We start from the raw sequence: 27487 nt of genomic DNA, 5'->3' as shown, positions 1-27487 counted from the left end.
TATGTACTTGTGTTTCACACATACAGTAATTTGATTTAGTTTTTCCTGAGATGCTTAGACATAAGGCCAAGTATACAGTATGAGCAGGTGTCATATACTTAGCAGTCAATCAATATCCCTGCTGAGGCTCCACTTTAATGTGGACATTAAACTTCATCATTAGCAGCAAACCTCTTACAATGCCTTTCTTGCTTTATATTTCCACAACCAGGTTCAACATGGCTGACAACTCACGAATTGAAATACAAAGAAGTAAAAAAAGAAAAGTAAAGTAAAGGTGAGCACAGAACAGAGAAACAAAAAAAAAATCAGACTAAATACCAACATAAACAGCAAAATCTGAGCAAATCTTCCTGTCACCTCCGTGTCCCTGCAGAGAAAAGCTAGAAGCCTGTCCAGAGGCTCATAGTTTACAATCACATTTCTACATTCAACATTTCACATTTTAAAAAAATCTTACGATTTATGTGTCCACGAGCCAATGAGGAGACACCATCAAACTTACAGTATTTCCAGAGCAGTGGGCATGAAGTGCTTTTCATAACCTGATGTAAACTGTTCTTCCTCTGATGAGCAATCATCCCCGACCTCCTCTTTGTCTCTCTCCTCATCCGAGTCTACCATTTTGCTGTACTCCTTTCTTCCATATCTGTGGTTTGCCCTGCCTCCCGGCTTTGCGATGGCTTCCTCACTCTGATCTTCTTGGCAGTCCATGTTTGAGCAGCCATCTCCCTGCATTGACATAGTAAATTCTTCAGTGTCTGAGGTTTTCTCTGAAGAGGACATGAAAATCTCGGGCTGTTTTTCAACAACTTCCAACATTGAGATTTTGGGATGTGACTCATTGACGGGAATGCAGATCCAAGCCAAGGAGTCGTTTAACTGGAAATCACAAACAGAAACAATTCAGAAATCAAAGAGAGTTGAAGAGTTGAAGAGAGTGTGTAGTTGTAAACGAGACTGGAATAGCAAAACAATGGCAATTACACTTACAATTATTCATTTAGTGTAAACTGCATTCAGACCATGGCTCACAGAAGACAAAGAAATCCTGTTATTTCAATAGGTCTCTTACCTGGTGCTTCATCTGTCTGAAGATGTGGCTATTGCTGGGATCTGGCACTTTCTCATATAAACATGGGGTCATCCGTGGGCACACTGTCTTTTCTCCGTTACAAATACTAAGACATAGGAAAAGACACTTTACAATCTCCCAAACGACACATTTTTTGAAGATTTGTTTGTTGTGCATGTTAATGTATCAACATTATCATTGGACAAGATTGATTAGAATTAGTCATTATCCGTACTGTACTTGCTTTTTTTTAGCATGCATGCTAAAATATTTTAAAGATTTGTTATGAGTGGATAACAACAAATCTTTGGACAGCAGTCAAAGTATTTAAAAACAAATGTGAGTCATCACACTCTTGAATGAGACTAAGGCATGAGAATAGAGATTCAGAAAAACAATTCAGTTCAAAGACAACTTGTAGATAAAATGATCATCTCACCAGAAGAAAACAAAAAGGCATATCAGAGCCATCAGAATCACAGAAAGTGGTATAAGCACAGCTGGTATCAAATACACTGAGAAATGAAAGAGAAAATAGAGTTAAACCACTGAGGGTGTTAATGAGGTAAGTATAATTCACCCATTTATCAAACTCTTGGAAACCATTTTCATACAGCTCACATTAAGAACAAACTTAGTAAAAAAGTAAAGAGTTGAGATGTGATGCAATACCATTTCTTTCATCCCGTGCAATGAACGTGATGTTTTTATTTGGTCCTGGTCCAGCTGCAGACACAGCTCTTATCCACGCCTCGTATGTCTGGCCTGGATTCAGATTACTGAATTTATGGGTTCGCTCTGTCACGTTGTAAACTAGGAGATACAAATTGTGTAGAGTGAGGCTGAGTGTTGGAATGCAAATATAATTTTACCATAATTTTCTGAATACAAGTTCCTTTTCTTTTTTATATATTCATCATAATTTCTCACATGAATACCGGTATTGATTTTTGTATAAAATTCATGAAAAGTAGCTGAGCTCAAGGTGTCTAGAGTCTACAGCCATGCTGTCAGTCAGTTGCATTTTGAGGTAAATGCCAAATTAATCTCACAGTAGCAACTCTAGCGTGATGCCGTTTAGCAGACACCACTTTGATGATTAGCACAAAAGACAAAGTACAGCTGGCGTTGATGGGAATCATCAACTAGATGCTGAGATTATTTCCCCAAGATATAAAAAGAAACTGTGACTTAGTGCTAATGGGGTCACTAAAGTCAGGATATATATTTGAGGAACTATGAAGGGCAGCCTGCACCAGAACCAATGATTGACAAATGACAAACCAATATTAGCAACCACAGACACCCATACATTTCCTTTCTTAATTATCATAACTGTAATATATATTAACAGTATGTACCTAGTCGTCTGCCTATTCCTATTTGGTAATACTGGATCACCCCATTCTGCTTGGAGGGAGGTTTCCACACCAAGGTCACCTCAGTGGCACTAGAGGAAGACACCTCGAAAGATTGCACTTCGGTGGGAACTGAAATGTGATTGAGAGAAAAAATAAGAATTAAACGTTTATCTTCCTTTTAACATGAGGAAAGATAACAGGTCAGACTCAGCAGGCAGAAGTGGCTGGCCAAAACCACACATAAAACTTACTTTCTTCAAGAGAATATCCAATAACCGATGAAAGCTGGTGGACTTCCATACTGTGTGATACTGAGAACAGTGACACATTGAAGGGTGTGCCACGTTTAAAGTCACCTGTAGATGGAGACACACACCATAGTGGAATACACGCTTGGTGATGTTACGTTATGTTGTTGCTAAAAAAGAAAATATTCAAATCAAACAGACCTTTAAAAAATACAGTCGTTTGGTTTCCCTTCACTCTGATCCAATCAAATCCTTTGCCCCGAGGACATCCCACTTGTTTGTATTGCACCACATATTCCTTCAGGTTGTCGGAGGGCCAAGAGGACAGATTCCAGGACACAGTGAGGTTGACTTGATTCATCTTGAGGTTTATGGCTTTTTTATTGTCCTCTTCACCTAGACATAAGACAAAATGTGCTTTGTTAGTTCTGCTGAGACACTGGAAACGTATAATTGTAAAACTGTTTCAGCATCATTTTCCAGAGAAAACAGAAACTTTGAAACAGTAGCTACAACTTTGAGCTATAATTAAAAAAAACTTTGAGCTATAATGATTAAACTTAATTCAAATTTAGCAAATGTATTGAATACTCAATTAAATGCATATTAAACACCACTGCCATATTCAGTGATTCTCATACTCAGAGTCTGTCTGCACTGACTGACTGGCAGGTGACCAGCCTGCATGAATGAATGTGTAGCAACATATTTATCATCAACACAAAAGCTCACGAAGAGGAACTACATTTGATTAAATCAGTGTAGATTATCTGTACACATAAGGTACTCTTGGCAGGTAATACCTTGTTTTGGCAGAACTAGATGAGAAGGCTGTGTAGCACCATGAGCATTAAAGGCTGACACGTTGAATGATGACACATCCTTCAGAGAGGTGTTGAGGTGGCATCGCATCTTATCGCACAACTGGTCCGCAGTTGTGAACACAGCTGAGCCGTTTTTGTACAACAGGCTGACATTGTATCCCTGAACACTGCACGTCTGAGATACAGCAAGGTTCTGGATGAAATAAAGACAGGGAGATGACAGCCATGGGTGAATGTGCATTAATCTGGTTGTTCTAGTCAGTGAATAACTATAGTGGATCATTTGTTTCCCTACCTTCCAGGTCAAAGCACAGTTAAAGCCTTCAAGGCAGTCCCACCATATATCAGGCTTTCCTTCAGGGTCTGAACAAGAGAGGTAAAAGACATTTTGGTTTAATAGAGAAACTGGTTATTTTGATTTTGTCACCAAGATGTGTTACATAGTGAGCCAGAGAAGGGGTTATGCGTGGATTTTAGAAGTGAAGCCACACTAGCTGTTTTCCTTTTCCTGTTTTTTCTGCTTGCTTGTGCTGCTGTAATTTCTGTTTTAAGTCTGTTTTGGTCTGTTCGGTGACATCCGCTCATCAAAGGGGAATCCAGATTCTGTCTTCTCTGCACAGCGTGAGACCCAGCACCACCTTATTCTAGAGCTGGTCGGCCTCTGTTTTCTGCTAGTCCATGAATGTTTCTGTCCTCTAACCACAAATTCCCAGCTATTGTGAAGTCACCAGAGGCGGATGTGATTGTATTTGTTCAATGATATAAAGCCACTTGCTGTCCTTCCCTTTTAGAGAGAGTTTGTATTCGTTATCTTACATTCCAGTGTTTGGCTTTAGATCAGGTGGCTCACACTGTTTCCCTAACCGATGGATCTGCGCAAGATCTTTAAGCTTGAATATAAAAGTGATCTTCATATACAACTCAAGAAAATGAACTAGCATAAAATGCTGACCCATTCAACACTTAAAAATGACAACAAACAAGATAGAAATGATAAATATGGGTCAATGTAAACTTAAAGACCACATCAGAGATGGAGACTCACTTTTTTCCACACTCCTTATGCTCTGGCTTGCACTCCAGTCACTTGTTAAGCCTGTCTCACAGGCACAGCGAACTTGAAATTCATAGACGGTGCAACGCTGGAGATTTTCAATCCTATACATGGTGGAAAATCCACCCTCATGCTGTTCAGAGGGGAAAAAAGCAGATGACCATTGCTTTAGTCAATGAACAGTGTAGAGTTTTTCTTCACAAGATTATGTTTGAACACTATTAAGGTCTGATTCAGTCTCCATCCCCTCACTGTCTGCATCCATCAAACATGTTTGTCTGTCTGTCTCTACCAAAGCACTAATGCTCTACTGCTGTTACGGTTTTGTAATGTTACGCCATGTGTCATGTAATATTGTTGACAACGATGTATGAGTGAGGAAGTTGCTTAAATTGCAGACATTGTCAAAATGAATCTACCCTGCTTACTGGACAAAATCTGGTCTTTTGTTTTCATTATTAATGTAAAAGTGACGTGGAAATTAGATGACAATGATTACATGATGGAATTAATTTTTGAACTATTAATGACATACGCAGGTTTTGGACAGGGACGAATCCATTAGTATGAAAAGAACTAAACTAAAAGAAAAGTAAACCTCAAGCCACTTTTGGTCCACTTCATTCCGATGCCGGACGTCACAGGTTCCCACAGAAAGCAGCAGTTCATTACAGAAGGAGTTCCACTCGATGTCTATTGACTTCTGCAGCCTCAGTGTGACTTTAGGAGGTGGTGGTTTGTCTAGAGACAGAAACACATACACAAAACAATTGTCAAGAAAGCATCAAGTACTGCTATCATCATCACTGGCTTTGGTGAAGGTGTCTGTATTCATGAATGAGGATTTGCAGGACTGACTCACTAATATCTGTCACGTTGAGGACAACCACCTCAGACTTGATAGAACCATGATCGTTCTTAGCCTCGACCCAAACACTAAGTCCTCCATAGAAGAAATGTTCACGATCTATAATTCCAGTTGAACCTGTTGAACTGGTAACAAACGTGACCCTGTACAACAAGACAAAACCAGGCAACAGTATAAGAGGGGTGAAAACTAAACCAGAAAGCTACTTTCCAAATGATCAGATTATTGTTATCAAGATTATTTCTAGTTGTGGTTACTCGCTGGCTGTTGGCTCCCAGTGCAGACTGTAGTTAGTGGGGATCTGAGGGTCTGGCCCTCGTTCCCAAGCACAATAGATATCTACATTGCAGCTTTCCTCGGTGCATGGGAAATTGCACTCAATATGCGATGGAGGAGCAGGAGGACCTGGAAAAAGAAAGAGTAAGGGTTTAAGTGTTTTTTCTGTTCAAAGTATTTCAAAACTCAATCAAATAAATAAATTGAAGCAATATGTTGTGACAAAAGTAGTTTCAACAAAAACTGAGCATTACTGTATGATTCTGTGGGTGGGATTTGTTAGACTATGTTAGATAATTGTACCTAATAAACTGGCCACATAGTGTTCTACCACATAACTGTGACACAAGGCCATAACGTGGTTTGAATTAAAACATTTTTTGGAAACTTGTATGAGGAGTTCATAAAAGTCTCTTCTACCATCCAAAAACAATACTGGCTCACACAGTAGGAAAAATCTGGGAAGCCACTGGCAGTGGGACATCTCCATGTCTCAGAGCAAGCAAACACTACAAGAAACTCCCAGGACCTTTTGAGTCACAAAAATAACTACAAAGGTAAATAGAGGTAAAATCAAAACAGATGCATGTAAATGGCCTCAAGAAATCAAAGTAAATGCTTCACTTTGCTCCTAAAGCCACATAAATAAGAAAAACTCCTTTGCTGGTCTACAGTCAGTAGTTTCTAGCAGTCTTAGTTGTGCAAATTGAATGTAAAATTATTTTGAATATTCATTATTGTTCAATTTAATTGTCTAAATAGAAAATAGACAAAAAGTGAGAGACAGTGACTAAAGAGGATGACGATATCAGACAGAAAACAACAGATAGAAATCAACCACATAAGTTACCACATGAAAAACAGTCAAACTCATACGTGTATCTGCCAACCTCAGCAGATGAACACCTTTTTTTCTTATTCATCACACAAGTGTTCACCTTTACCCATTTCTTGTAAGACTGTGAAACTTTAGCGGTGATCAATTGATGCATGCAACACATTGCAGAGAAGCACGTTGTTGGTGACGGTAACAGGAAATGAGCGTTTTAATCTGTCTGGGTCCAAACTGCACCCTTCCTTTGTCACCACTTCCTCATCACTGAAGACACTGATGTTCACATCACTTAATGTTGTGCTATACATGAGAAAAAAAGTGCAGGCAGGTGACCTGGTGGCCCAAAGCATCCTTTATCAAAATAGTTTAACATTCTTGTGTAATCCCTTCAGTGAAAGCAAAACATGGGCCGCACATAAAACACTCACTCAAAGCCCATGCAGTCTTTTTTATAACCCACAGCGCAGTGCACATAGCATCTACTGTACATTGTATTACAGGAAAATTTAGTAGTTGTAACTCAAGTTAGTGTGGTGGCGTAAGAGGGCAATGTTTTTCTCTGAATGCAGTGAAGCATGAAGTAGAGTAAAACTGAAACACACACAAACTTTAGTGCAAATACAGAAGATTAAACAGAACGGTACTTATACAACACCCTGAGGTATGCCTACCTGCTGAAACGCAACAGATTGGTAGGCTGGCCAGCAGGATGGACAGGAGCCACCTTCTCTCTGGTGTGGCCATTACATCTGGACCCAGGCCACTAGTGCCTGTAGAAAACACAAATAAACATGTACACACAAGATGTATAGGCTACTACACCCCCCAGGTACCCATTCATTATCTACCAAACACATTTTTCCGACTACTGTAGACACGTTGCTGATGTTTTAACACTAAGTAGCCTACAGTGAAGTTTGAGAACATGTGGAGTCGGCGCATTGATACACAGAGAGGTCTGCTGTTGGACGGACCGACATCTGCCGGTAGATTTGCCAGTGAATTAAACTAATGTTAAAAAAAAACAAAACAAACAATGATACATCAAGCAAATAGGTGAACACAGTGATGTGATGTGAACGGTCCAAATACTCTGTGACAAGTGAAAAGTTGCACAAGGTTCGTGTCTGAATATTGTTATTTCTTTTTTTACAACGACCTCTTTTGTTCCTCAAAATTAGCAAACTCGCAGTAGATGTTAATTAGAAAACGGTTTACCTCATTCTGAGACACGCTGAGATGCCAGCCGTTCATTTTATTGCGTAATAAAGACTTCAGGCTTCAGATAAACTTGTTGTGGACCGGAGTTGGTCCTTTCTGCTAACGGGGTGAGGTGACCCCTCCCATTTCTGGAATTGCCGGTGACGTAGTAGTAGACACGCGCGCACATGCCTTCATATCCACACACGTTACATTCACATGTACACTATTTTAACCAACACTGTCTGACTCACTTCCTGCACACTGTTTGCTGCAGGTCTAAAAAACGTGTTTGTGACATTTAGCCCAGGTATCTTTACGGAGAAAAAAACATTTTTATCAAAGTTTTTTTTAATTTTTTTTAACCACATAGTGGACAATTTACTCAGTACATTTAAGTATAAATATACCAAGTTGCGGTATGTGCCTATGAATCCCTCCTGTGCATAGCTGTTTTGTTATGTCTCCAGACAGCCAGTAGCCAACCAGCTGCAGGGACTAAAATGATTAGCTGATAAAAAGCATCATTCAATCCCAGCACCTTGTATCATGGTGGAAGCAGATGCAGATCCTTGAAGTCCAGGAAATTGTGATTTCTTGAGACTTATTACAGCACAGTCCCCAACACCCTGTCACCATAAATACAAGAGCAGCACCAAACAGCCAACCAGTTATGATGATTTTAACATATTTGCCAAGTATTTCTCCCCATCATCATAACCCCCCAGGTTTTTTTTTTGTTTTTTTTACCCTCAGGATGGGTCCCCAAGGCTGGGAGTCTTTGAACTAAAATAGCAACTGTATATTAAAATAGCTCCACCCTGAGTGGCTACAACATTGTTTCTTGTGTTTTTAGGCATCAATAACTATAATCAATTAATGTTATCTATTGCACTGTGACAGGTATCATGATTAAAACAATGAAAGCATTATAATAAGCATACTATGGTACTTTTATTCAAGTAGGATTTTGATTGCAAAACATATAATTTGATTAATTTTGCATCACTGTAGTGTTATTTTTACTTAAGTAAATGATTTAAATACTACCTCCACCCCTGAAAATGTATGATCAAATGCAAAATACATCCAAGCATGCAGAACATTCTCAAGTAGGCTAAACCATAAACTTTGGTAATGAAGGAAAGAAGACATGTCATAAACAGTTTTTTTTATTATAGGTCTAAATCTTTAACCCATACTGCTCTGTGTGCTATAAAACAAATTCAAAATTCCAACAATGTATTACAATCAAGATGAAACATCATTAGACATTAATTACTTTTTCTGCTGCTATTGTCAAACATTAACATTTAATGCATTTATTGTCATTCATCGTCCTTAATTAATTGCCCTTTGGGACATAAATAATAAAGTTGAAGTTGAAACATTGTTAAGAAAGCATTTTATTCCCTTGAGCTCTCAAGTGTGCAGTCCAGATGTTAATGCAAAGTAGATAAAAATGAAATATTGACTTTTGATAGTGGCTGGGAAGGACAAAGCAGCTTGGCTCAAGACTGAATACTTGAGTCTTGAATGCATGCAGAAATCAAAATTAACATTTTGAGCAAATGGCAGCCCTTATCATACACTTCACCAAATACTCAAACATAAAACAACAATCAAACAGCCCATGTTATACATTAACTGAAAGACACTGGATATAAAATCATACAAAACCATCTGAAATTAAAGTAATGGGGTGCGTGTTGATGTGTATTCATGAATATGCCTGCTCCGGATGACGAAGGTCGACTCTCAGCAAAGGGAGCTGATCTCACTCTTGCTGCAGCCCCACTTGCAACAGGCATTGGACAGACCCACCACCACATCCCGGCCTTTGCGGTCAGCCTTGCGCAAGGCTTCCAGGATCTCTTCAGTGATGAACGAACGGGTCGGCCTCCTAAACACTCCTTCCTGGTCATCTCTGGATGTGAAGCCTAGATCTCTGTTTCTTTGGAGAACACTCTCCACCAGACTCAAGCTCTCTGAGGACTCATCCTGACGGGAGCTAAATGGGTCCTCTGAAACATCTGCTGCCAGAATGGATTAAAATAAATTTAAAAAAGCATTAGAGAATAACCATGACTTTTGCCCATAACAAGTGAGTAAATAACCGGATCATTATCTGAATTGTCTTGTCATTAAAATAATGTGTCTCAATTGGAAATGAGCATTAACATTAACTAAGCCAAATAAAATGAAGATAGATAGATAAAGATATGATTTCTACCATTGTCATTCTGAGGTTAAAACTGCATATATGATTTCTGTAATGTAAAACTTGTTTTGTCTTTTTTCGACATGTTGAAACATTTCTTGTTATCTGGTTGATTGAATATGAACTGATTTGTGTAAATAGTTCTTGCCTCAAATGACTGGTCTCTCTAAAGATTTGTTGTCTACCTTAGATTAAATTTGAACTGTTTGTCTAGACACATACAGTAGCCTACATGACCATCATTGTATATAAGGACCAGTCTCACCAATAGTGGGTGTCCAGACTCTTGAGAGCTTTGCGGTTAAGAAGGACTGCACCCTATTCAGCCAAATAGCGAGACTTAGTCTCTGTTTGATGATCATTGCTGATTATTGCTGGTTGTTCACTTTAGTTGGACATATTATACTGTAATAAATTGTTTGAATCTTGATATGACTCATTGTTGTTTTTCCTGTGCCTCACCAGAGTGCAAAGTTCTGCCTCTACAAACTTGGCAAAGAGGATGGGATCCACTACCTACAATAAGACATCATTCCTAAGAACCTCATCATTTGTTTTTTTTGTTAATCACCAGACAGCAAGGTTTTGCCTCTACAATTTCCTTCTCCATCCATTGCAGTTATCGTAATTGCAGACAATCCCAATTGAGTAGAAAAAAAAGTAACAATAGAAACATCAGTGGGATCCACAAAGAACCAGATAAATCACTATAAAAATTGAGGAAAAAGGTCAGTGCATGCAGTAAGTTTTGGTCTATATGTTACGACTAAAGTAATTATATGAAATCATAACAGATGCAGATACAAAGTAGTCCACACAATTAGTAGTGGTGAAGAAATTGCATCTTAAATCTCACCTGTGCTCTTGAGTGACCGTTTCCATCGTGATCCCCCGCAAGTGAAGATGACCGCCCGTATGAACTCCCGGCCACAGAGCTTCACCCCATATGTGGGGTCTTCCAAAGGCTGCACCCTAGCCACCAGCAGACACACAGCCAGTACCATAGCTTTCCACATAGTACCCCGAGGAGATAAGAAAATAAAGCAATGAAAAAGTGGTTAAAATTGCAGGAGATTCTTTGCTATGAATGACAGTTAGCTTCCTGTCTCTGTGTTTGCAACAGCTATGCCTTTCTGGGTGACCCAGGCGAGGTTTATAAAGGGGTTTGGACCCCCGCAAGTGAGACATACATATTGCGTATGCAGGCCTTCTCTGGGAGAGGAGAAGAACAGATTCGAAAGAGAGATTACAGTCAGAGACCTTTATGGAGACAAAAAGCGGACCAAAGGTGGCATAATTAATGAATATTTCAGAGGTCTCTATCAACTAATAGTGTTTCAGCATGTGAGGCACTTTTGACACCTTCAGTGTCCCACAGTAGGCTATAACGACTTCATTAGATCCCACTTACACTTAATATGTAAAACATTGTATAACCGTGGGTCATAAATTGATTGCGAATATGGAAGGTATGATTATAAATGTCAAACAAAGGCAAATGACAAGACAGTTTGAAAAAAAAAAACTTTCAGCATAGACTACTTATCAACTACAGTTCTCTTCATTTGAGAAAAAGATATACACACCAGAACAAGATATGTAAGCATTGCATTGATATGATGTGGGAATATAATAAGCAAAATTATGAACTGGTCTTTAAGATCATTTGTGTGGATAATTAAGACGCTAAATAAAGCACTCAAACAAATCAAGATAATATAAAAATGCAAATTATTATAAATGTATCTGTCCAGGTGAGCCTCTATGCTGGGACAAGTAGCTTAAGGATACTGACCACAAAGAGTTATGACATGTTTAAGAAGAGAAGAATTATAAAATGTGATGAAAAAATATGTGCATGTTCCCGATAAGACTTGCTGACCCTCCTAGAGGAATATATTGAAGCCATTGTGACTGATATCAGAATTATTTACATAAGCTTTGCCATTTTTATTACACACATGACATGACCCTGTACAACTTCCATATATACATATATCATTTTCCTTTTCTCTTTGAAATCATTTATTCTGTCATCTCTTTGACAAAAGGTGAACTGGGAGGACTGAGACAAAACCAGTGACATTTTCACAGTCAGATAACGTAAAAGTCTTATTATGAGTCAGACTAAAATAAAACACATTTTTATCTGTGTATCCACACAGCCAAAGGTCGCTCGTTTAGGAAATTACAATGGGGATGATGAATTTGTAATTAATGTGAGTGACGATAACAAGCAAACAAAATGGCATTTTAGGAGGGTGTCCACCCTGACACTTATTAACACAGCGTCATAGACGTGACCTGTGGGGGTTTGGGGAGCAATATCAAAATGTTATGAACCATACTAACATAATACAAACATACTAAATGTGTGTTTTATGGAGCGTGGACACTGCAGATTAAATTTTAGCTATATTTTGCTCCTACATATTGTATAATTTGTTTTTGTTTATTGTTACCCCTAATTCACACTGGTTGCATAGCTAAAATGACTTTGGGTTAACCAACTACATAGAAGTAACTGGGTTGTTCACAGTTTACAGCAGTTATAGAGGTTGTAGCCTAAACTTTTTTCTCATAATGTTAAACAAAAATCATGACTTGAAAGTACTCTTTTGTTTGCAGTGCTGGAACTGAAGGACGCGCCTTTCTGAAAAAGAAATAATTGTGTCCATCATATCAGTAAAATAAATCTATAATAACAAGGAAGAATAGACCTAGTTAAACACAAACCATCACCATAATGAAATTGTTGCTTGTAATTTTGGATAAGTCACACTGCTCTGCCCCCTGGAAAAGGTATCAGTGTATTGATTTGTATCACACCCAAGTGTCATCATCTATGGTCATCATCAAAGACAAATGTTAGTCAATACACTAACTGTATTGATCATAACCACTCTATACGTTGACTGGAATAGCCTCGCAGTTGTGAAAATGTTATGTCTTGATAATTGGGGTTTTCCACAAATGGGCGTGGAAGGCTTTGTAGTAAAAAATTGCTGTCTCTGTGACTTTAAGACAATTTGGCAGCGCTCAGCCAATCAGAGCAGCGAAGGGGGAGGGAAGGGAGCGGGTGGGTAGCAACAGTTGCCCTGGTGAGGACGAAGCGCCATAGCCACGGTAGCCCTGGCGACAAGAACCCAGCAACGAGAATCAACAACAACAACAACTGAATCCGCCGTAAAAATTAAAGAAGATATTTTACCGGGGGGAAATACACACGTGGAACTAGAGGTGAAGCTCTTAACGTTGAGGAAATAATTTATGTCCACTAATGATTCAGCTGAAATGTGCTATTGCTCTTTCCCCCTTGTTGTTTCAGTAGCCATAACAGGCAACTGCCTTCCAGTGTTAGCTGAGGTTAGCCTGCAAGCTAGCAGCCGTACTGATAATCAATCGGGTCCGTTTCTTGAATGGGGTAGTTCGTGTCCGCTTCTCATGCTCAGAGTGACAGTGAATTGTGCCTGCCATGACGACGCAGCCACAGATGCATACTCAAGCAGGCCGTTGTTATGGCGATGTCAAATGCAAAAGGTACAAAATGGCGGTTGTTGTAGAGACCAGTTAGCTTGCTGTCCGTGTTGCCTTGCTCGGTAGCTGGTAGCATCTGTGCTGTCACGACAGGCTTGTGCTCGCAACAGCTCGCAGCAGCTGCCAGAATAGGGCACTCGTCTTGTAAACGGTGTTTTACGTGCAGTCAACGGCGGTTCATCACATTACGCTTCTAACAGCCGAGTCAACATGAAAACCAAAGTCTCCGGGTGCATTACGTTACCAAAAGGGAGGCCAGATTGGGATAGTCAGGTTAAAAGTGTAACTACTCAGACAGTTGTCGGGATTAGTGATGAGGCAATCAATGGCAAGTGAAATGCCTTTTTCTCCACAATGGAAAGTTAAGAAAGCTGGGGGCAGGTGGCAGACATTTAACATCCAAGGGGTGTGGCGAAGAAGGGCGTTTTGCAGGTGCTAAGCAGGTCCGAGGTCAGTCTAGCCGAATTTGTCTTTTGCTGTTTCGCTTCTCTGCCAACTTTACACCATGCTTTACACCTTTATAATTAGATCTGATGTTGACAAGTGAAAAAACCGTAACGAATAATAATAATAAAAACCCATTTGATCGTGAAAACGCGGATTATAATAAACCATTATTACGCTGACCTATCTGTTCTACTCGCCCAAAAAAAAAAAAAAAAAAAGATATGCAAAGATAGAGGAAGTTTTTAAGTCAGTGCCAAGGTGTAGCCTCCGTATTTTTTTTCATAGCTGTGCGTGACATAAAGCATAGCAACAGAATATATTGCAATATTAATGCAACGTGGTTAGGGGCTTTCCCCAGTCGTGGCCCAGGCATAATTGTATAAGTCTATAGAAGACCATAGGCTGTGTGATCATATTACAGGTAATGAGACACTGCAAGGCTAGTTCCCGTCAGTGGTCCTCCCCCACACATTCACTCTTTAGGAAATACCATTGTGGCTCTTTATTAATTTGCATCCAGGCTTCAAATGAAAATTTAGAAATAATAGAAAAAATACTGTTTCTCAATGATAGCACACCTTGAAAGATCAGTATTACATTAGGTTAGTCTGACCAATCTTTCAACAGTAACCATATATTTATCCAAAATAGATAGATAGATAGATAGATAGATAGATAGATAGATAGATAGATAGATAGATGCAAATCAAAACATCTCTATTTACTACACTTGTTTATTTGGTCACTTTTTTCTTCTTCCTAGAGTGATTCCCGGCTCTTGTAATGGCCTCCTCAGGCTATGTAGGTGAGATCCAGCCAGCAGCCCAACCCCAGGGGGCTGGTGTTTCTGTCACACCGGGGCAACCTGACGCCAGCTCCACTCCTGCAACTGCCCCTCAGTTTTTGGCTGAGATTCAGACTGCTGTGGCTACTCCTACCGTTGTCACACCCACAGGCCAAACTACTCCCACTGAACAAGCCACTACCATCACCACTCAGAAGCCTGCAGCTGGTAGCCAAGCCCAGTCCACAGCACAGGTCCAGCCAGCTCAGACTCAGTATGTAACCGCGGAGATCCAGGGCTCCCCAACACAGTCCGGAAATGCTCAAAGCACCCCCCAGTACATCGTTGTTACAGTCACAGGTAAAGGCTCAACAACACATATCATTGTATAATACATGCTTTTCACACCAGCATAGACCAGTTTTGTTTCAACAATAGATGCACTGAAACAGAACTTTATGTATGAAGCTGAATTTTAGTCAGTAATAATCTTGTATCGATGACTGTTTTTAAATGTCTTACATAATTTTTCTAATACGTATATTTTCATATATTTTACATACAATTTCTCGTGTTGTGCTCATTATTAGCATTTTTAACTATCATGCCTCAAAAAGTTTTCCCAACTGGTGGAAATGACAAGCACAGCAACTACAAACTGGCAGTATATCATCCACCCCATGAAAGCAAAAATAATCACGTTGTCAGTTTGAGAAGATACTTACTTTCACTCTTTGTCCTTCAGAGGGCTCTCTTCACTCAAGCGACAGCGTATCTGACTCAAGCCCCCCTCCAGCTGTGGTGCAGACAGGAGTTCCCACACAGGTTGTTCAGCAGGTACAGACAGCACAGCAGGTAAAGAAAACACACGTATTCTCACAAACACACACAAGCACAACACGAAGATTATGTTTCCTTTCCTCCTTAACTAATTAATGTCTTTATGCCAGCAGAGGTCTGTGGTGCAGGCCACCGCTCAGATAGCCAAGACTGAGCCAGGAACGCAGCTCAGTGTCACCAGTCTACAGCCTGTTCATATCAGCCCGGAAGTAAGTAAAACATACTCATCGTTGGTGGTCATATATGATTCGATTGATACAAATGACTGAATGAATCAATGACTTACATACATTACCAGGTCACCACAGCTTCCAGCACAAAAAAGCAGATAACCTATGACCTCTGACAACTTGAAAACGTTTCACCTTCTGCACATTTTGGTTATGTGCTGCTCAACTAATCACAGCGTGGTCAAATCTGCCTCTGCTGGCTTCCAGTTCTTCCCTCCCACAGAGGTGATAGCGTTAGTCAGTAATAGGAATCTAGAAGAATGGCAGGTGCCTGATGAGATAGGACAGCCAGAGGGCCAGGTCTGGGCATCGGCACACTCCATAAAAGACAGCTGCGGCAGGCTCCTCAATCTCCCCTTGGATGTCCTTCAGTATTACCAGTCACTGTTCCTGCATTCTCTGTGTGCGGAGACAGAGGCAGGAGTCACCAGCTCAAGTCCCGATCAGCCACTGCAGACTACACCTACTACTTTTCAAGTAGGTCAGGGACACAAGGGAGACTGCTGCTATTAAGTTAAGGGAACACAGAATCTGCCTGACAAAGATTTTACTAAGTAAGAACTGTGAAGTGATTTTATGTGAAAGCTGTTGGAATTGTCAGGTAAGTTGATGTCAGCTAAACAGGCGAGCAAGGATTTACTGGATATCTGTGTGTGTGTTTGTGTGTTTGCTCACTCCTTAGGTCCAGCAGCAACTCACATCAGTGCCAGTTCAACATGTGTACACCAATCAAGTTCAGTATGTGGAAGGCGGAGACACGAACTACACCACCAGCACCATGTTAGAATAAAATTTCATCGTAATTTTTTAACACATCCAGCCAGAAATTTTATCTTTTTCGTAGGAAAATTTTCTAACATTTTTCTCCATTTCTCTTATCTAGTCGTTCCAGCGCATTTCCCTACACTGACACACCCTTGTACACCCAGACGACAGCTGCCCAGTATTACGAAGGGCAGCCAACGTCTGGCTCACAGGCATCTACCCCTGGCACACCTCTAACCGTCTCTGTGACTGCTGGCACAACTGGGGCTGTCTCCATGTTTGTGGCCCAGCCCACCAGTGCAGCGGGGGGAGGAACCACAGTGGTGACCACAGGTGGCACCACCAATGGGGCAGGGGATGGGGCAGGCGCCAACAGTGGCGCAGCAAGCAGCTATGTGATCCAAGGGGGTTACATGCTGGGCAGCAGCAGCAGCGCAGGGGCAACTGGCAACAGTCAGAACTACTCACACACCGCCCGCGCCTCCCCAGCCACTGTGAGTATTACAGAGGGCGAGGAGAGTAGCGTGCCGTCGGCAGACAAGAAGGTATGCAGAGGCGCCAAGCGCAGGAATTTCTTCTCATTTTATTCTCATCCACACAACCCTTTGGTGGCGCACACTGATGACGTCATGGTTGAGTTTTGTGAAGTGGAAAGCACAATTAAAAATGTGTGGGGGTTTGTATAAGAAACAGAAAATGTGAGCTGTGGGTTATTTAATACTATACAGGTAGTAGTAATCACAACAGTACGGTAGATGATTTTTTAACTGTGACTTCCTCCTCAAAGAAAACAAAACCATGACCTCATCATTTTCATGTCATTACCGTGCATGTTAAAGGGGCATTTTTAATTTGCCTGAAATGCCCCAGCATTATATTGCTCATCCCAAATTCATCATAGTGAACCTCATATGATATTGGTAAACAGCCCATGTTTGGCAAACATCCCATCAATATTCCAGGTCATTGATTCATTGCATACCAAAGTTGTATGCCACGGCACGCAAACAAATGTATTTGTGTTTTCATTCCCGAATGATCGACAAACTGTAAACAAGTTGTGTGTGTCTGTGTAATATAACGATTAGAAAAACATCTCTGCATGTTCTGAATATTAAACTGTAAAACATGTGTGATATGTGCATTTTCATGTGTGCGTTGTGTTGGAAATGCGTGTTTTTCTTTTTGTTTCTATTGGCTTTGCTAACTGCACCAGCTGTTTTCTCTTTTTCATTGCCTGCGTGTCAGGTACAGTGGTTGCTGGACAACTATGAGACAGCTGAAGGAGTGAGTCTGCCACGTTCCACCTTGTACTGCCACTATCTGCTGCACTGCCAGGAGCAGAAACTAGAACCTGTTAATGCTGCTTCTTTTGGGAAACTTATTAGATCTGTGTTCATGGGGCTACGCACACGACGCTTGGGCACAAGGTAAGACAGGTCATTAGACATCTAAATCTCAGGTATAGAAGACTAGAAAGACACTCATAACCCCTTTATACCCCCTTTTATACACACTGCATGACATGCAAGGATTTTTATTTACACCCTTAAGAGTGTGCTTATTTTTAAACATATTTATTTGTCTACTTTGTCTGTGCTTACATGCTCCGTGACCACAGTCTTTAATAACAACATGACATCACAGAGCGAGTGCGCTGCAGCTGCAGAGACAACACTTTTTCCCACAGTCTTCCTGCCACAGAAATGCATGTCAGCAGCACAGAATGATATGTGTAGGTGTAGGACTCAACCTCTATGCATAGAATATGTGAACCTAGTTCTCAATTAGTGGACATGTGCAAAGTTTCCCTACAGGAGAACAATGGTAATTTTTCAAGAAGAATCTACAGAGCTCTTCAGAGGGTTGCAAGATGTTCAACTAGTGTAGGAAGAGATGTGGGTAGAGATGAAGATAGACAGCATGTGTGTGGGTGAGTGAGTTTGACTGAGGAGGGGAGAGTGAGGAAGCAAGATTGAGTTTTTAAAAATATTTAGTTATACGGGTTTAATTAAATAATATGATTTATTTGGTTATTTTACTTTATTAAATTGAATACATATATTCTCAAATAAGTCTACTTATTTAAACTGGTTGACTCTACTCAGTCTGTGTATGTGGCTTAGGGGGTGTGGTTGAAATTCTTATGAGTTGAACTTCAAGATTCATTTTCACACAAATGTTCAAAGATGGACTTACATATCCTGTGCATCACATTGTTCGTCTCCATGCCTTATCCAAATGAGGCTAAAATGTAGATTAAACCTAAATATTTGAAGATTTGGTAGACCACCTAATCCTGGTCTTTGTCACACTACCAGTCTTTCCCCACTTCCAATTTCATCCTTGTTTGTATTTGGACAGCTTTCCTTTAAGTTTTATGTTTTCCCTCACATCTTTATCTGTAAGACCTTGGTTACCATAGCAACAGAGGATAAAGGTGGCTCCAACTGGACACTATCAGTCATAATTGTGGCTAACGAGTGAACCATTGTATAACGCTGCTGGGTCTCTATGACCTGAACTCTCAGAGTGTGGGCTTACAAAATAAGAAAAGTATGTGTCATCTGCTCCCGACAGGGGTAATTCTAAATACCACTACTACGGGCTGAGGATCAAGGCAGGCTCGTCTCTTCTCCGCCTCATGGAAGACCAGCAACATCTGGCTATGAGGCAGCAGCCCTTCTCACAGAAACAGAGGTACACACATAAATGTCCCTGCACACACTCAACACCGGCTGTCATCACGCCACTCTAACTATTTCTTGGATTTCTATTAATCTAATTCCTTGCTATAACTTTGTCACTGACTCCCATTTACTCTTACACAATATGTCTAATTTCAAATCCTCTTACAGTTCCAGGTATCGGTTGTATTATTAGTCATTGTGGCACGCAGTTGCCATTTCATTTCACTATTCTACTCATTATCTGCTTCACTCAATATTCATTGTTTTTGTCAATACATTAGTGTTTTATCTTGGCTGTCTTGTGCACTTTGTCCTTGTTTCAACTAGGTTGAAGCCTGTGCATAAAGTGGAGGGAATGACCAATGGCACGGCAGTGGGAGCAGGCCAGCAGCAGCAACAGCAGCAGGGGTCAGGGCACGTCGACATCAGCACCCAGGTTCAGCAGTACCAGCAGTTCCTTGGTGAGTTCAGTGCACAGTGAACACATATGTACAGGTATGAAAGTGCTGGTTCAGAAGAAGATTTGTAGGTCTCACGGTATGACGGCACAGGAAATACATTTTATAAACATAGTACATATTTATTGACATATTATATCATATCATATACACATAATATAGTTAAATGCCTAGTTGATTTCTCTCTGAGTATCTAGTTTTTTTATATCCTGTGTTGCAGATGCATCCAGAGCTCTGCCAGAGTTCCCAGACATTGACCTCCAGGGGAAGTCTCTGCCTGAGGGCATTGAGCTGGAGCACATAAAGAGCTTTCAGCTGCTGTACAGAGAACACTGTGAGGTAAGTGACTGAAAGGACACTGGTTAGCTGGTCACTGACCATTCAATATTTATGAGCTGTACTTTTTCCACCCAGTTGTCATTGGGTCAGTGAAGTTCTACTGTGAATGAAACCAGGTGTAATTTACATAAAACGGATGCACTTTGTTTGGATTGCAGGCCTACAGAGATATTATAATATAATAATTTGTTGATGTGGTTTTCAAAGCACTCAGCTTACATCAAAGTCAAGTTGTGAGAGCCTTATCTTCTGGTGGTTTCATTATCAGTTAGTAATGTGTGAGATGTTTTCTGTGTGTGTTCTTTCAGGCCATACTGGATGTTATGGTCAACCTACAGTTTACTCTGGTCGAGACACTGTGGAAGACATTCTGGAGGTTCAGCCAGAGTCAGGCTGGAGATGCCACGTTGGCTGTGTGAGTGACCAAGTCTTGGCAAACTTTCAGAAATAATTTCCCTGCCCTTAACAAATCAAAAATTCTTTCTTGCACTCGCCGTATTGTTTCTCAGACAAATTGTGTGTCTTGACAGTCACGATGAGTCAGAGAAGCGCCTCCCTAAGTCCTGCCTGGTGCTGCTGTGCAAGTATGACCCAGTGCTGCGCTGGAGCCGTGATTGTGACAACAGCCTGTACCAGGGCCTGGTAGAGATCCTCATCCCTGATGTCCTCAGGCCCATCCCCAGTAAGGCCCTACAATAAGCATGAATATGCAGTAAAACACACTGACCGCCCAAAAGAAAAACAACTGAAGCTTTCAGGTGTCACGAATGCATACATTTATGTATGTATGTATGTACACTGAATGCCGATACAAATATCCATAAGAGCTCCTTGGACTGATGGACAGGCTCATTTTAGCTTTTGTTTATGCTCCTTTATAGTTTTTTTTTTTTTCAGACTTTGAAAGTTGCACTGACTGGTTTTGCATTTTAATTTTGTTGTGTTACAACAACAATAAATATATTCTATTCTATTCTATTCTATCCTGTAATATGAGATCAGAAAGTTTCTTATTACTGTGCACCCCCTGTTGTTTTACTGGCATTTACACACATTTGTTTGTCTTTCAGTTTCAAGTTTAGTCAGGCTTTAATGTGAACTACTTTACTCACTGCTTTGAGGAAGAACCTTTCTTTTAATCCTCCGACAATAGTGCTACAGAACTATTCTTAATATCCTGGGTCTTTGTTTTCAAACTGAGATCACAATGGAAGTCTAGTTATGTACACACAGTACATGGCCAAGAAATGTTTTTACCCAGCAGACACATGACTTTGTGAGTCAGGTGTTTCATAACCGTTTACCCAGCTACATTCTTGGGGAATAAGAAAACGGAAAAAACTTTTCTCTGCAATGACCCGTTTGAAATGTTCTTGTCCTCCAGGTGCCTTAACTCAAGCCATCCGCAACTTTGCCAAGAGCCTGGAGAGCTGGCTAACCAACGCCATGATGAACATCCCAGAAGAAATGGTTCGCATCAAGGTACACTCCCCTTGTATTTGCTTCCAGTTGGTGGAACAGCGTGTATTCAGAGCCTGGAGCTCTGCTGTGTTCAGGCCTGTTGTTCAGCAGCTACAAAAGCATAATGGTAAAATAACGGCTGCATAGCTGCATTTTTAACAGATATCTTTATGGAAACAGTTTTGTCATGACATTTCTAACAGTGTAGATCCAGTAAAATTGACTCTTTCACCAGGGCATGAAAAAAAAATCAACCCAAGAAAACTTTTATCTTGGCTTACATGTAGAAATGTGTATCCCATTATGTTAGTGCACGTGCCTTTTTCATATTTGACCCATCACTCTCTTCCTTGTGCTCTCCCAGGTAACTTCAGCCAATGCATTTGCCCAGACACTCCGTCGCTACACTAGTCTCAACCACCTCGCCCAGGCGGCCCGAGCTGTCCTCCAGAACACAGCCCAGATCAACCAGATGCTCTCCGACCTCAACCGTGTCGACTTTGCTAACGTCCAGGTTAGTTTAGTCTCTGGACGCTTACGTGTGCCGTCAGAGTTCATGGCCCCTCACGTGAATTTCCGTGTTTGTGGTTGAGTCTTGCATCACTCTGCTGCCCTTTACTCATACAGCTAACGCCAGATGCGGCTGGCTGTGACTGACGCATTACCTTCTAACCCCCTAACCCTGTCCGCCTCTTGCAGGAGCAGGCTTCGTGGGTGTGCCGGTGTGAAGACCGGGTCGTCCAGCGGCTGGAGCAGGACTTCAAGCTGACCCTTCAGCAGCAGAACTCCCTGGAGCAGTGGGCTGCGTGGCTGGACGGCGTGGTCTCCCAGGTCCTGAAGCCGTACCAGCAGAGTCCTGCCTTCCCCAAGGCTGCTAAGCTGTTCTTGCTCAAGTGGTCCTTTTACAGGTGTGACTGGAATATCAGCTACCAGCTTTTCGCCACCTTAAAGTCACTAAAATCACACAACAGAATTGTATTAATTTGTTCCATTGATATCCTGACTGGAGTTCAGTATCTTTCTGTGATATAAAAAGCTGCAGCAATTAATTAGCTGATTAAAAGGAAAATTAACTCATTCTTTCTGTTGCTATTTCCAACTACAGTATTTTTTCACTATAAACTGAACAATTAATTAATCCATTTATTAATGAGCTATGAGAGTAATCTTCAATTGCACATACAAAAAGCCACTGAACATCGGTTTCTTTGTAGATTTTCATTTAGAAGAAGAGACTCAAAGAAACCAGTGAATGAGAAAGAACACACTCACTTATTCTTCAAGTGCACTAAAGCTCTGAGAAACACTTCCTGTATGTGGTAACACAAGACGTGATTTAGATACAGGAACTATGTGTAACAGTTTCCTCATTCCTCAACCACCTCTGCTCTCCAGTTCCATGGTGATCAGAGACTTGACCCTGCGAAGTGCGGCCAGTTTTGGTTCCTTTCACCTGATCCGCCTGCTGTACGACGAGTACATGTACTACCTGATAGAGCACAGAGTGGCCCAGGCTAAAGGAGAAACCCCAATCGCTGTTATGGGAGAGGTAACCATTACACACACAGCTAAATATAATAAATAATGCTCATTATATTCACAATACTGACACGTTTACTTCCTTCCATTAGTTTGCCAGTTTAGGCCGGGGTTTAAACCAGCTGGACCCCGACAAAGGTATTTTCGCTCTTTACTATATCTTAAGCTAAGTATGGTCATATTCCAAACATTGTTTATAACCACCTCACTTCCTACTTCATATCCTAGAAGAGGACGAGGAAGAGGACGATGAGAGCGATGACGACGGTCAGGAGCTGTCCCTCCCCTCAGACGGGGTCGTGCTAGGAGACGAGTCTCTGGAGCCGCCCGCCAAGCTGGCCAGAACCGACCAGAGAGTCCTCTTCACCACCGGATCAGCCGACAACTGAGCGACACTGACAGACACGGGCTGATTATACTGGTCACATGTGATGTAAAAGGAAAAACAACAACACTAATTTATACCCTTGTATATAGATCTTGTAAATGTGTGTGCACACTCTCGCTGCATACTGTAACTGTCCCACTTGTTTACGCACACACATGCACACACTCTTACACACTCTTACACACACACACACACACACACACACACACACACACACACACACACACACATACTCATTCAGTAACTGCTGCTGCCTGGATGGCACAACCACCTGTTGGCACCATTGATTCATCACTCAATCATTGGCATTGCGATAGGATGTGGCTTCAAAACCCCAGACCAGAGTCTCAATGCAAATAGAAACAGAGCATTTTAACCTTCAGTTTGGAAAAAAAAAGTTAAATGGAACCAGGCGTGCATGTTTTTGTTTTGTTTTGTTTGTTTGTTTTGTTTGATTTATTCTCTCATCATACTGCAGCCTGTAGCGTCGCTGACTCTAGATCCTCCTGAAACTGTCACTGCCGTATCAAAGTGATCTTGACAATACTGTGATGTGTGTGTGTAAAGGTAACTTCTACAGGAGGGTGTAGGGAGGGTGGGCCTTTTACAATAAGTGGTTTCTGAATTCAGTTGAAGCTAATTCATTCAGAAGTAAAGAGACGTTTGTGAATGACAGCAGACAAATATGTTTTTGGATGGATTTGTGTGTGTGTGCGTGCGTGCGTGGTGTGTGTTTTCTGTCTGCTTGTAGGAGCACTGGGGTCTCATCTCTCTGCTCTTACCACTGGAAGCTTACTGAACATCGCTTCTCCATAACGGTGTATGTTTATTTGTGTGTCTGGTTGTGTGATTGTGAGTCATGCCAAGTGTTGACTGTTTTATTCTGTAGATATTTTCTAAGACTTTAAGTTTTGTTTCGTTTGTTTTATTTGTCTGTTTGTTTGGGAGATGTGTAGATTCTCTGATTTCATTGGCCTGTAAAGAAAATGTTGTTGTGTTCTTGGAGTGCCTGTCGCAGCTGCTACACACACTTGTACAGATAAAGCTACAGCTGTGGAATAGGGGCTCCCGGTAGTTGCTGCAAAAAAAATCCTTTCTCTTTTATTGAACACCCGGTTCCACAAGAGAGGTACTGTATGTGTCATATATTTAAAGTGCTTCATTCCTGTTCATCTAATCCAAGTTCCTTTGTTGCCTCATTTTCCCTTGACATATCATTCTTTTGCCTTATTTCAATGGTTTTCCATTTGTTTGCCAAACCTGTTTTCGGTTTGATTCCACTCCAGGTCCTGTTGTTTTAAAAGATTTCTCTCTATGTTTTTAAGGAGGACTGTGCCTGAGTAAGAACGGTGATATACTTATATTCTACTGTATATTTATCCACTATTTTGAATTTTGTTGTCACTAAGTGAACCTCTTGTGCCGTGTATGGTGCTGTGTTGTCACACATTGTAAGCAACCTTTGCGTGCATTATTGATTTGTGATTGTACGTTCAGTTCAGTTAGCAATCCTATTTCATACCTGATGACTTTTTTCCACAAACAGGCTAAGGCCCTGCCTCTTTGCACATGTTGACTGTTGTCTTTAAGACTCCCAAGAAAGTTAGTCTTTTTTTGTTGTTGTTTTTTTTTTTTCATTTTCATTTTCTTCGAAGTCTTAGGTGTTTTTTTTTAATGGTGGGGGTGCAGGTGTCAGAAATTTCACACCACTCAATGTGGTTCAGAGAATATGGTGAGAAGTGAGAGAGATCTGATTCCCTTTTCTGCGCAGTCCTCCACTGATGCTCATCTCCCCCATCTCACTGCGTTTCCACCCTCCTGCCAATGGCTTTGTTTTGCTTCAAACATCCATATTCTTAAACACTGTTCATCAAGATTGGTTGTTGTAAACATGTCATTTTTGGATTTTCAAATACAGTGTCTTTAAATAGCTGCAGTGCACGTGTTCAGCGTGCACAGCGAGTCTCAAACCAGCACATCATCCTTTATATGGAGTCTAATGCTACCACAGCTGAGTACATATCACTCCAGTCTTTTAATGATCTACAGCATATAGAATGGCCATTGTTTACCCAGTAAGAAAAATGTTTAGTCATTTTTTATAGTGCATTGTTTCTTATGTACAAAACAAATTGAGAAAAAAAAAAAAAGTTCCAATGTTCAGTGGCAGTGTTTTATGAATTTGGTCTGCTATAAGTATGACTGTGCCTTTGGAGGTGGTAGAATGCAATTCAGATGTTTTTAATTTTAAAGATATAAATTAAAGAATTTTTAAAATTGCACTTGTATTATCTGTCGTTTATTTTCTCTGCCAAGAAGCGTGTGTTTTGAGAAGTACAGTCATACAGCGGATATGATCTTTGTGGCTGATCGATAGGCAGGATTACTGTCAGACAAGCAGCCATTGTGGCTTAGCACTTCATCGACTGCAACTTCCTGGGTTGCACACATGCACACTTCTCTCTGCCCACTTCTGCAGTAATTTACCAAAAATGACTAAAATAGAAATAACAAATACCTGCAGTCTGTTTCATTAAACTTAGAATAAGCTATATGACCAATTGTATTTTCAGTTTTAACAGTCTAACTGGGAAACTGGAAAATAAATCATACAAGAAAAACAGGTAGAAGGCAATACAATAGAATTAAATGTACAAACTTGTACAAGGAAACAGTCTCAGATTTTTGATTAATCTTGACGTTCAGTTATCTTCTTTCCCAAATAGATAATCTCTAAAGAGATATTTTTTTTACAGATAAAGGGGCTTTCATCATTTTTGCATTGTCTGGTTTCATCTGACGACTTACAATGACATCTAGTGGCGACTTATCTCAACTGTGCTTCTGCTCAGGTCTGGCTGTATTTACTGTGTGTAAAGGGATATGCGAGACAAGACAATGCTCAACACACATTTTAAAGGAATTGACGTATGCCCCCTTTTAATTCAGAGTATTGCTGCTGGTGGTCATTTATTAACAATATCAACACTGCTGCCAAGGGCAGGCTCACAGCTGCCGTTCCGAATACAAGAATCATACCTGATACATCTCTGAAAGTCAAAACCAACAGCCTGTTATATTGCTGAATATATGTACATATACAATATATCTTAAAGTGGGACACGTTGGAAGACTAAAGTTTCTTTCTTTTGCACGTAAAGACTGTGAAAAGGCAAAAGATCATCAGACTCATGTTGACATCCATAAAAACAAACACACGATTAAAAGAAAAAACAAAACAAGGAAAAAGCAATGACATGCGTCCTTTAGATGAAACTAAGTCACAGCATGGTTTGGATGGTTTGAGTGTAGTTTTTTGTGACGTTTTGTCCCGTTGTAGAAGAACCTGCAGATGTGTGAACAACAGAGGGCGACAGGACCTCGACATGTAAAACGTTACACTTACACGCTACACAAGTCACTACATGAAAAAGACAAGATATGCAGTTGCTTGAGGGTGAATGCCCACTAGAAAGTCTGACAATCACTGTTTTTGAGTTTTCCAAGCAATGTGGAACATCGAGCTGGCCAAATTTAAAATGCGTCTTTTCCTTTGCATCTTGGCCTTCCATCCACAGTAAGCCGGTGTATTTGTTTAAACCCAGAGGGACATTTGAAGAAGCAGAGGAGGTGCCTAACGCGGCAGATGGACATTCAATAAAAACGCAAAAACAAACTGAGAAGTTTCAAATCATGGCAACATAAACAAAGTATACTACATTTGCCACTTGCATAATTCCTGCAATCTATGAGTACCGTAATTCTTTTTTTTTTTTTTAAAGTGTCCCTCCATCTTTGAGGACAACAGGACTAAGTCTAGTCACTCCACTGAGTCCCCAAGTAAAACATATTCATAAAAAACAAACAAACATGAAGTCCTGATGTGAACATGTGATGTAAAACCAGGTCTCCATGCGTCATTCCTGCAAAAAAACTTGTTATAAACAAGTTGCAGAATTTGTTCACATCATCACACACAGTTATGTACTTTCATTCACCAGTACAAGGCTGACTGAAGCTGCTCTGTCAGTGAAGGGTGGCCCTGCT

The 27487-nt window shown here is 40.7% G+C and overlaps 3 protein-coding genes across 20 annotated transcripts; 1 reads left to right on the top strand and 2 right to left on the bottom strand.

Annotated features, from left to right (window-relative positions):
- Positions 1 to 147: 147 nt before the first annotated feature.
- Positions 148 to 7872, bottom strand: il12rb2l (interleukin 12 receptor, beta 2a, like). 2 transcript variants are annotated; one of them, XM_085784458.1, is made up of 15 exons: positions 7760 to 7872; positions 7213 to 7311; positions 5688 to 5835; positions 5425 to 5573; positions 5161 to 5303; positions 4554 to 4695; positions 3804 to 3871; positions 3488 to 3701; positions 2886 to 3080; positions 2688 to 2792; positions 2437 to 2565; positions 1748 to 1888; positions 1515 to 1590; positions 1076 to 1181; positions 148 to 882 (listed from the first exon to the last, which is right to left on the bottom strand). In XM_085784458.1, exons 2-15 carry the CDS (start codon positions 7283 to 7285, stop codon positions 502 to 504), a joined length of 2070 nt encoding a protein of 689 aa, XP_085640584.1. In that variant the 5' UTR covers positions 7286 to 7311; positions 7760 to 7872; the 3' UTR covers positions 148 to 501. The 2 variants fall into 2 exon arrangements, with proteins under 2 accessions (XP_085640584.1, XP_085640585.1); XM_085784459.1 differs by having other exon boundaries at positions 275 to 882; positions 1748 to 1892; positions 2444 to 2565.
- A 1506-nt stretch (positions 7873 to 9378) lies between these two features.
- rln3a (relaxin 3a) lies at positions 9379 to 15571 on the bottom strand. 3 transcript variants are annotated; one of them, XM_085784456.1, is made up of 3 exons: positions 15456 to 15571; positions 10819 to 10968; positions 9379 to 9777 (listed from the first exon to the last, which is right to left on the bottom strand). In XM_085784456.1, exons 2-3 carry the CDS (start codon positions 10964 to 10966, stop codon positions 9500 to 9502), a joined length of 426 nt encoding a protein of 141 aa, XP_085640582.1. In that variant the 5' UTR covers positions 10967 to 10968; positions 15456 to 15571; the 3' UTR covers positions 9379 to 9499. The 3 variants fall into 3 exon arrangements, with proteins under 3 accessions (XP_085640582.1, XP_085640580.1, XP_085640581.1); XM_085784454.1 differs by lacking the exon at positions 15456 to 15571 and having other exon boundaries at positions 10819 to 10990; XM_085784455.1 differs by lacking the exon at positions 15456 to 15571 and having other exon boundaries at positions 9379 to 9774; positions 10819 to 10990.
- Positions 13012 to 25722, top strand: rfx1a (regulatory factor X, 1a (influences HLA class II expression)). Of its 15 annotated transcripts, none has more exons than XM_085784441.1 (19): positions 13023 to 13202; positions 14710 to 15090; positions 15476 to 15585; positions 15684 to 15779; positions 16008 to 16277; positions 16483 to 16580; positions 16684 to 17059; positions 17820 to 17995; positions 19146 to 19265; positions 19583 to 19716; positions 19934 to 20052; positions 20361 to 20467; positions 20583 to 20734; positions 21437 to 21534; positions 21878 to 22027; positions 22213 to 22421; positions 22909 to 23062; positions 23145 to 23190; positions 23281 to 25722. In XM_085784441.1, exons 2-19 carry the CDS (start codon positions 14730 to 14732, stop codon positions 23439 to 23441), a joined length of 2937 nt encoding a protein of 978 aa, XP_085640567.1. In that variant the 5' UTR covers positions 13023 to 13202; positions 14710 to 14729; the 3' UTR covers positions 23442 to 25722. The 15 variants fall into 15 exon arrangements, with proteins under 15 accessions (XP_085640570.1, XP_085640567.1, XP_085640561.1 ...); XM_085784435.1 differs by having other exon boundaries at positions 16684 to 17110; positions 17814 to 17995; XM_085784439.1 differs by having other exon boundaries at positions 17814 to 17995; positions 23281 to 24001.
- Positions 25723 to 27487: the final 1765 nt, after the last annotated feature.

This window comes from Trachurus japonicus, chromosome 8 (assembly GCF_045865225.1).
Source record: "Trachurus japonicus isolate A0001 chromosome 8, Traja_1.0".
Classification (NCBI taxonomy): Eukaryota; Metazoa; Chordata; class Actinopteri; order Carangiformes; family Carangidae; genus Trachurus; species Trachurus japonicus.
Note: the sequence above shows the minus strand (reverse complement) of the source record. Positions and strands in the feature narration are given on the sequence as shown.

Excerpts from the sequence above, each read along its gene's own strand:
- il12rb2l (XM_085784458.1), bottom strand. The coding sequence starts at position 7,285 with ATGGCCACACCAGAGAGAAGGTGGCTCCTGTCCATCCTGCTGGCCAGC. Across the intron at positions 4,696-5,160 it reads TGGACCAAAAGTGGCTTGAG|CATGAGGGTGGATTTTCCAC; the intron begins GTTTACTTTTCT and ends CCCTCTGAACAG. Across the intron at positions 3,702-3,803 it reads ACTGTGCTTTGACCTGGAAG|AACCTTGCTGTATCTCAGAC; the intron begins GTAGGGAAACAA and ends TATTTCATCCAG.
- rln3a (XM_085784454.1), bottom strand. The coding sequence starts at position 10,978 with ATGTGGAAAGCTATGGTACTGGCTGTGTGTCTGCTGGTGGCTAGGGTG. Across the intron at positions 9,778-10,818 it reads ACGGTCACTCAAGAGCACAG|CAGATGTTTCAGAGGACCCA; the intron begins GTGAGATTTAAG and ends CCATTCTGGCAG.
- rfx1a (XM_085784433.1), top strand. The coding sequence starts at position 14,730 with ATGGCCTCCTCAGGCTATGTAGGTGAGATCCAGCCAGCAGCCCAACCC. Across the intron at positions 20,468-20,582 it reads GGAGATGCCACGTTGGCTGT|TCACGATGAGTCAGAGAAGC; the intron begins GTGAGTGACCAA and ends GTGTCTTGACAG. Across the intron at positions 23,191-23,280 it reads CCAGCTGGACCCCGACAAAG|AAGAGGACGAGGAAGAGGAC; the intron begins GTATTTTCGCTC and ends TTCATATCCTAG.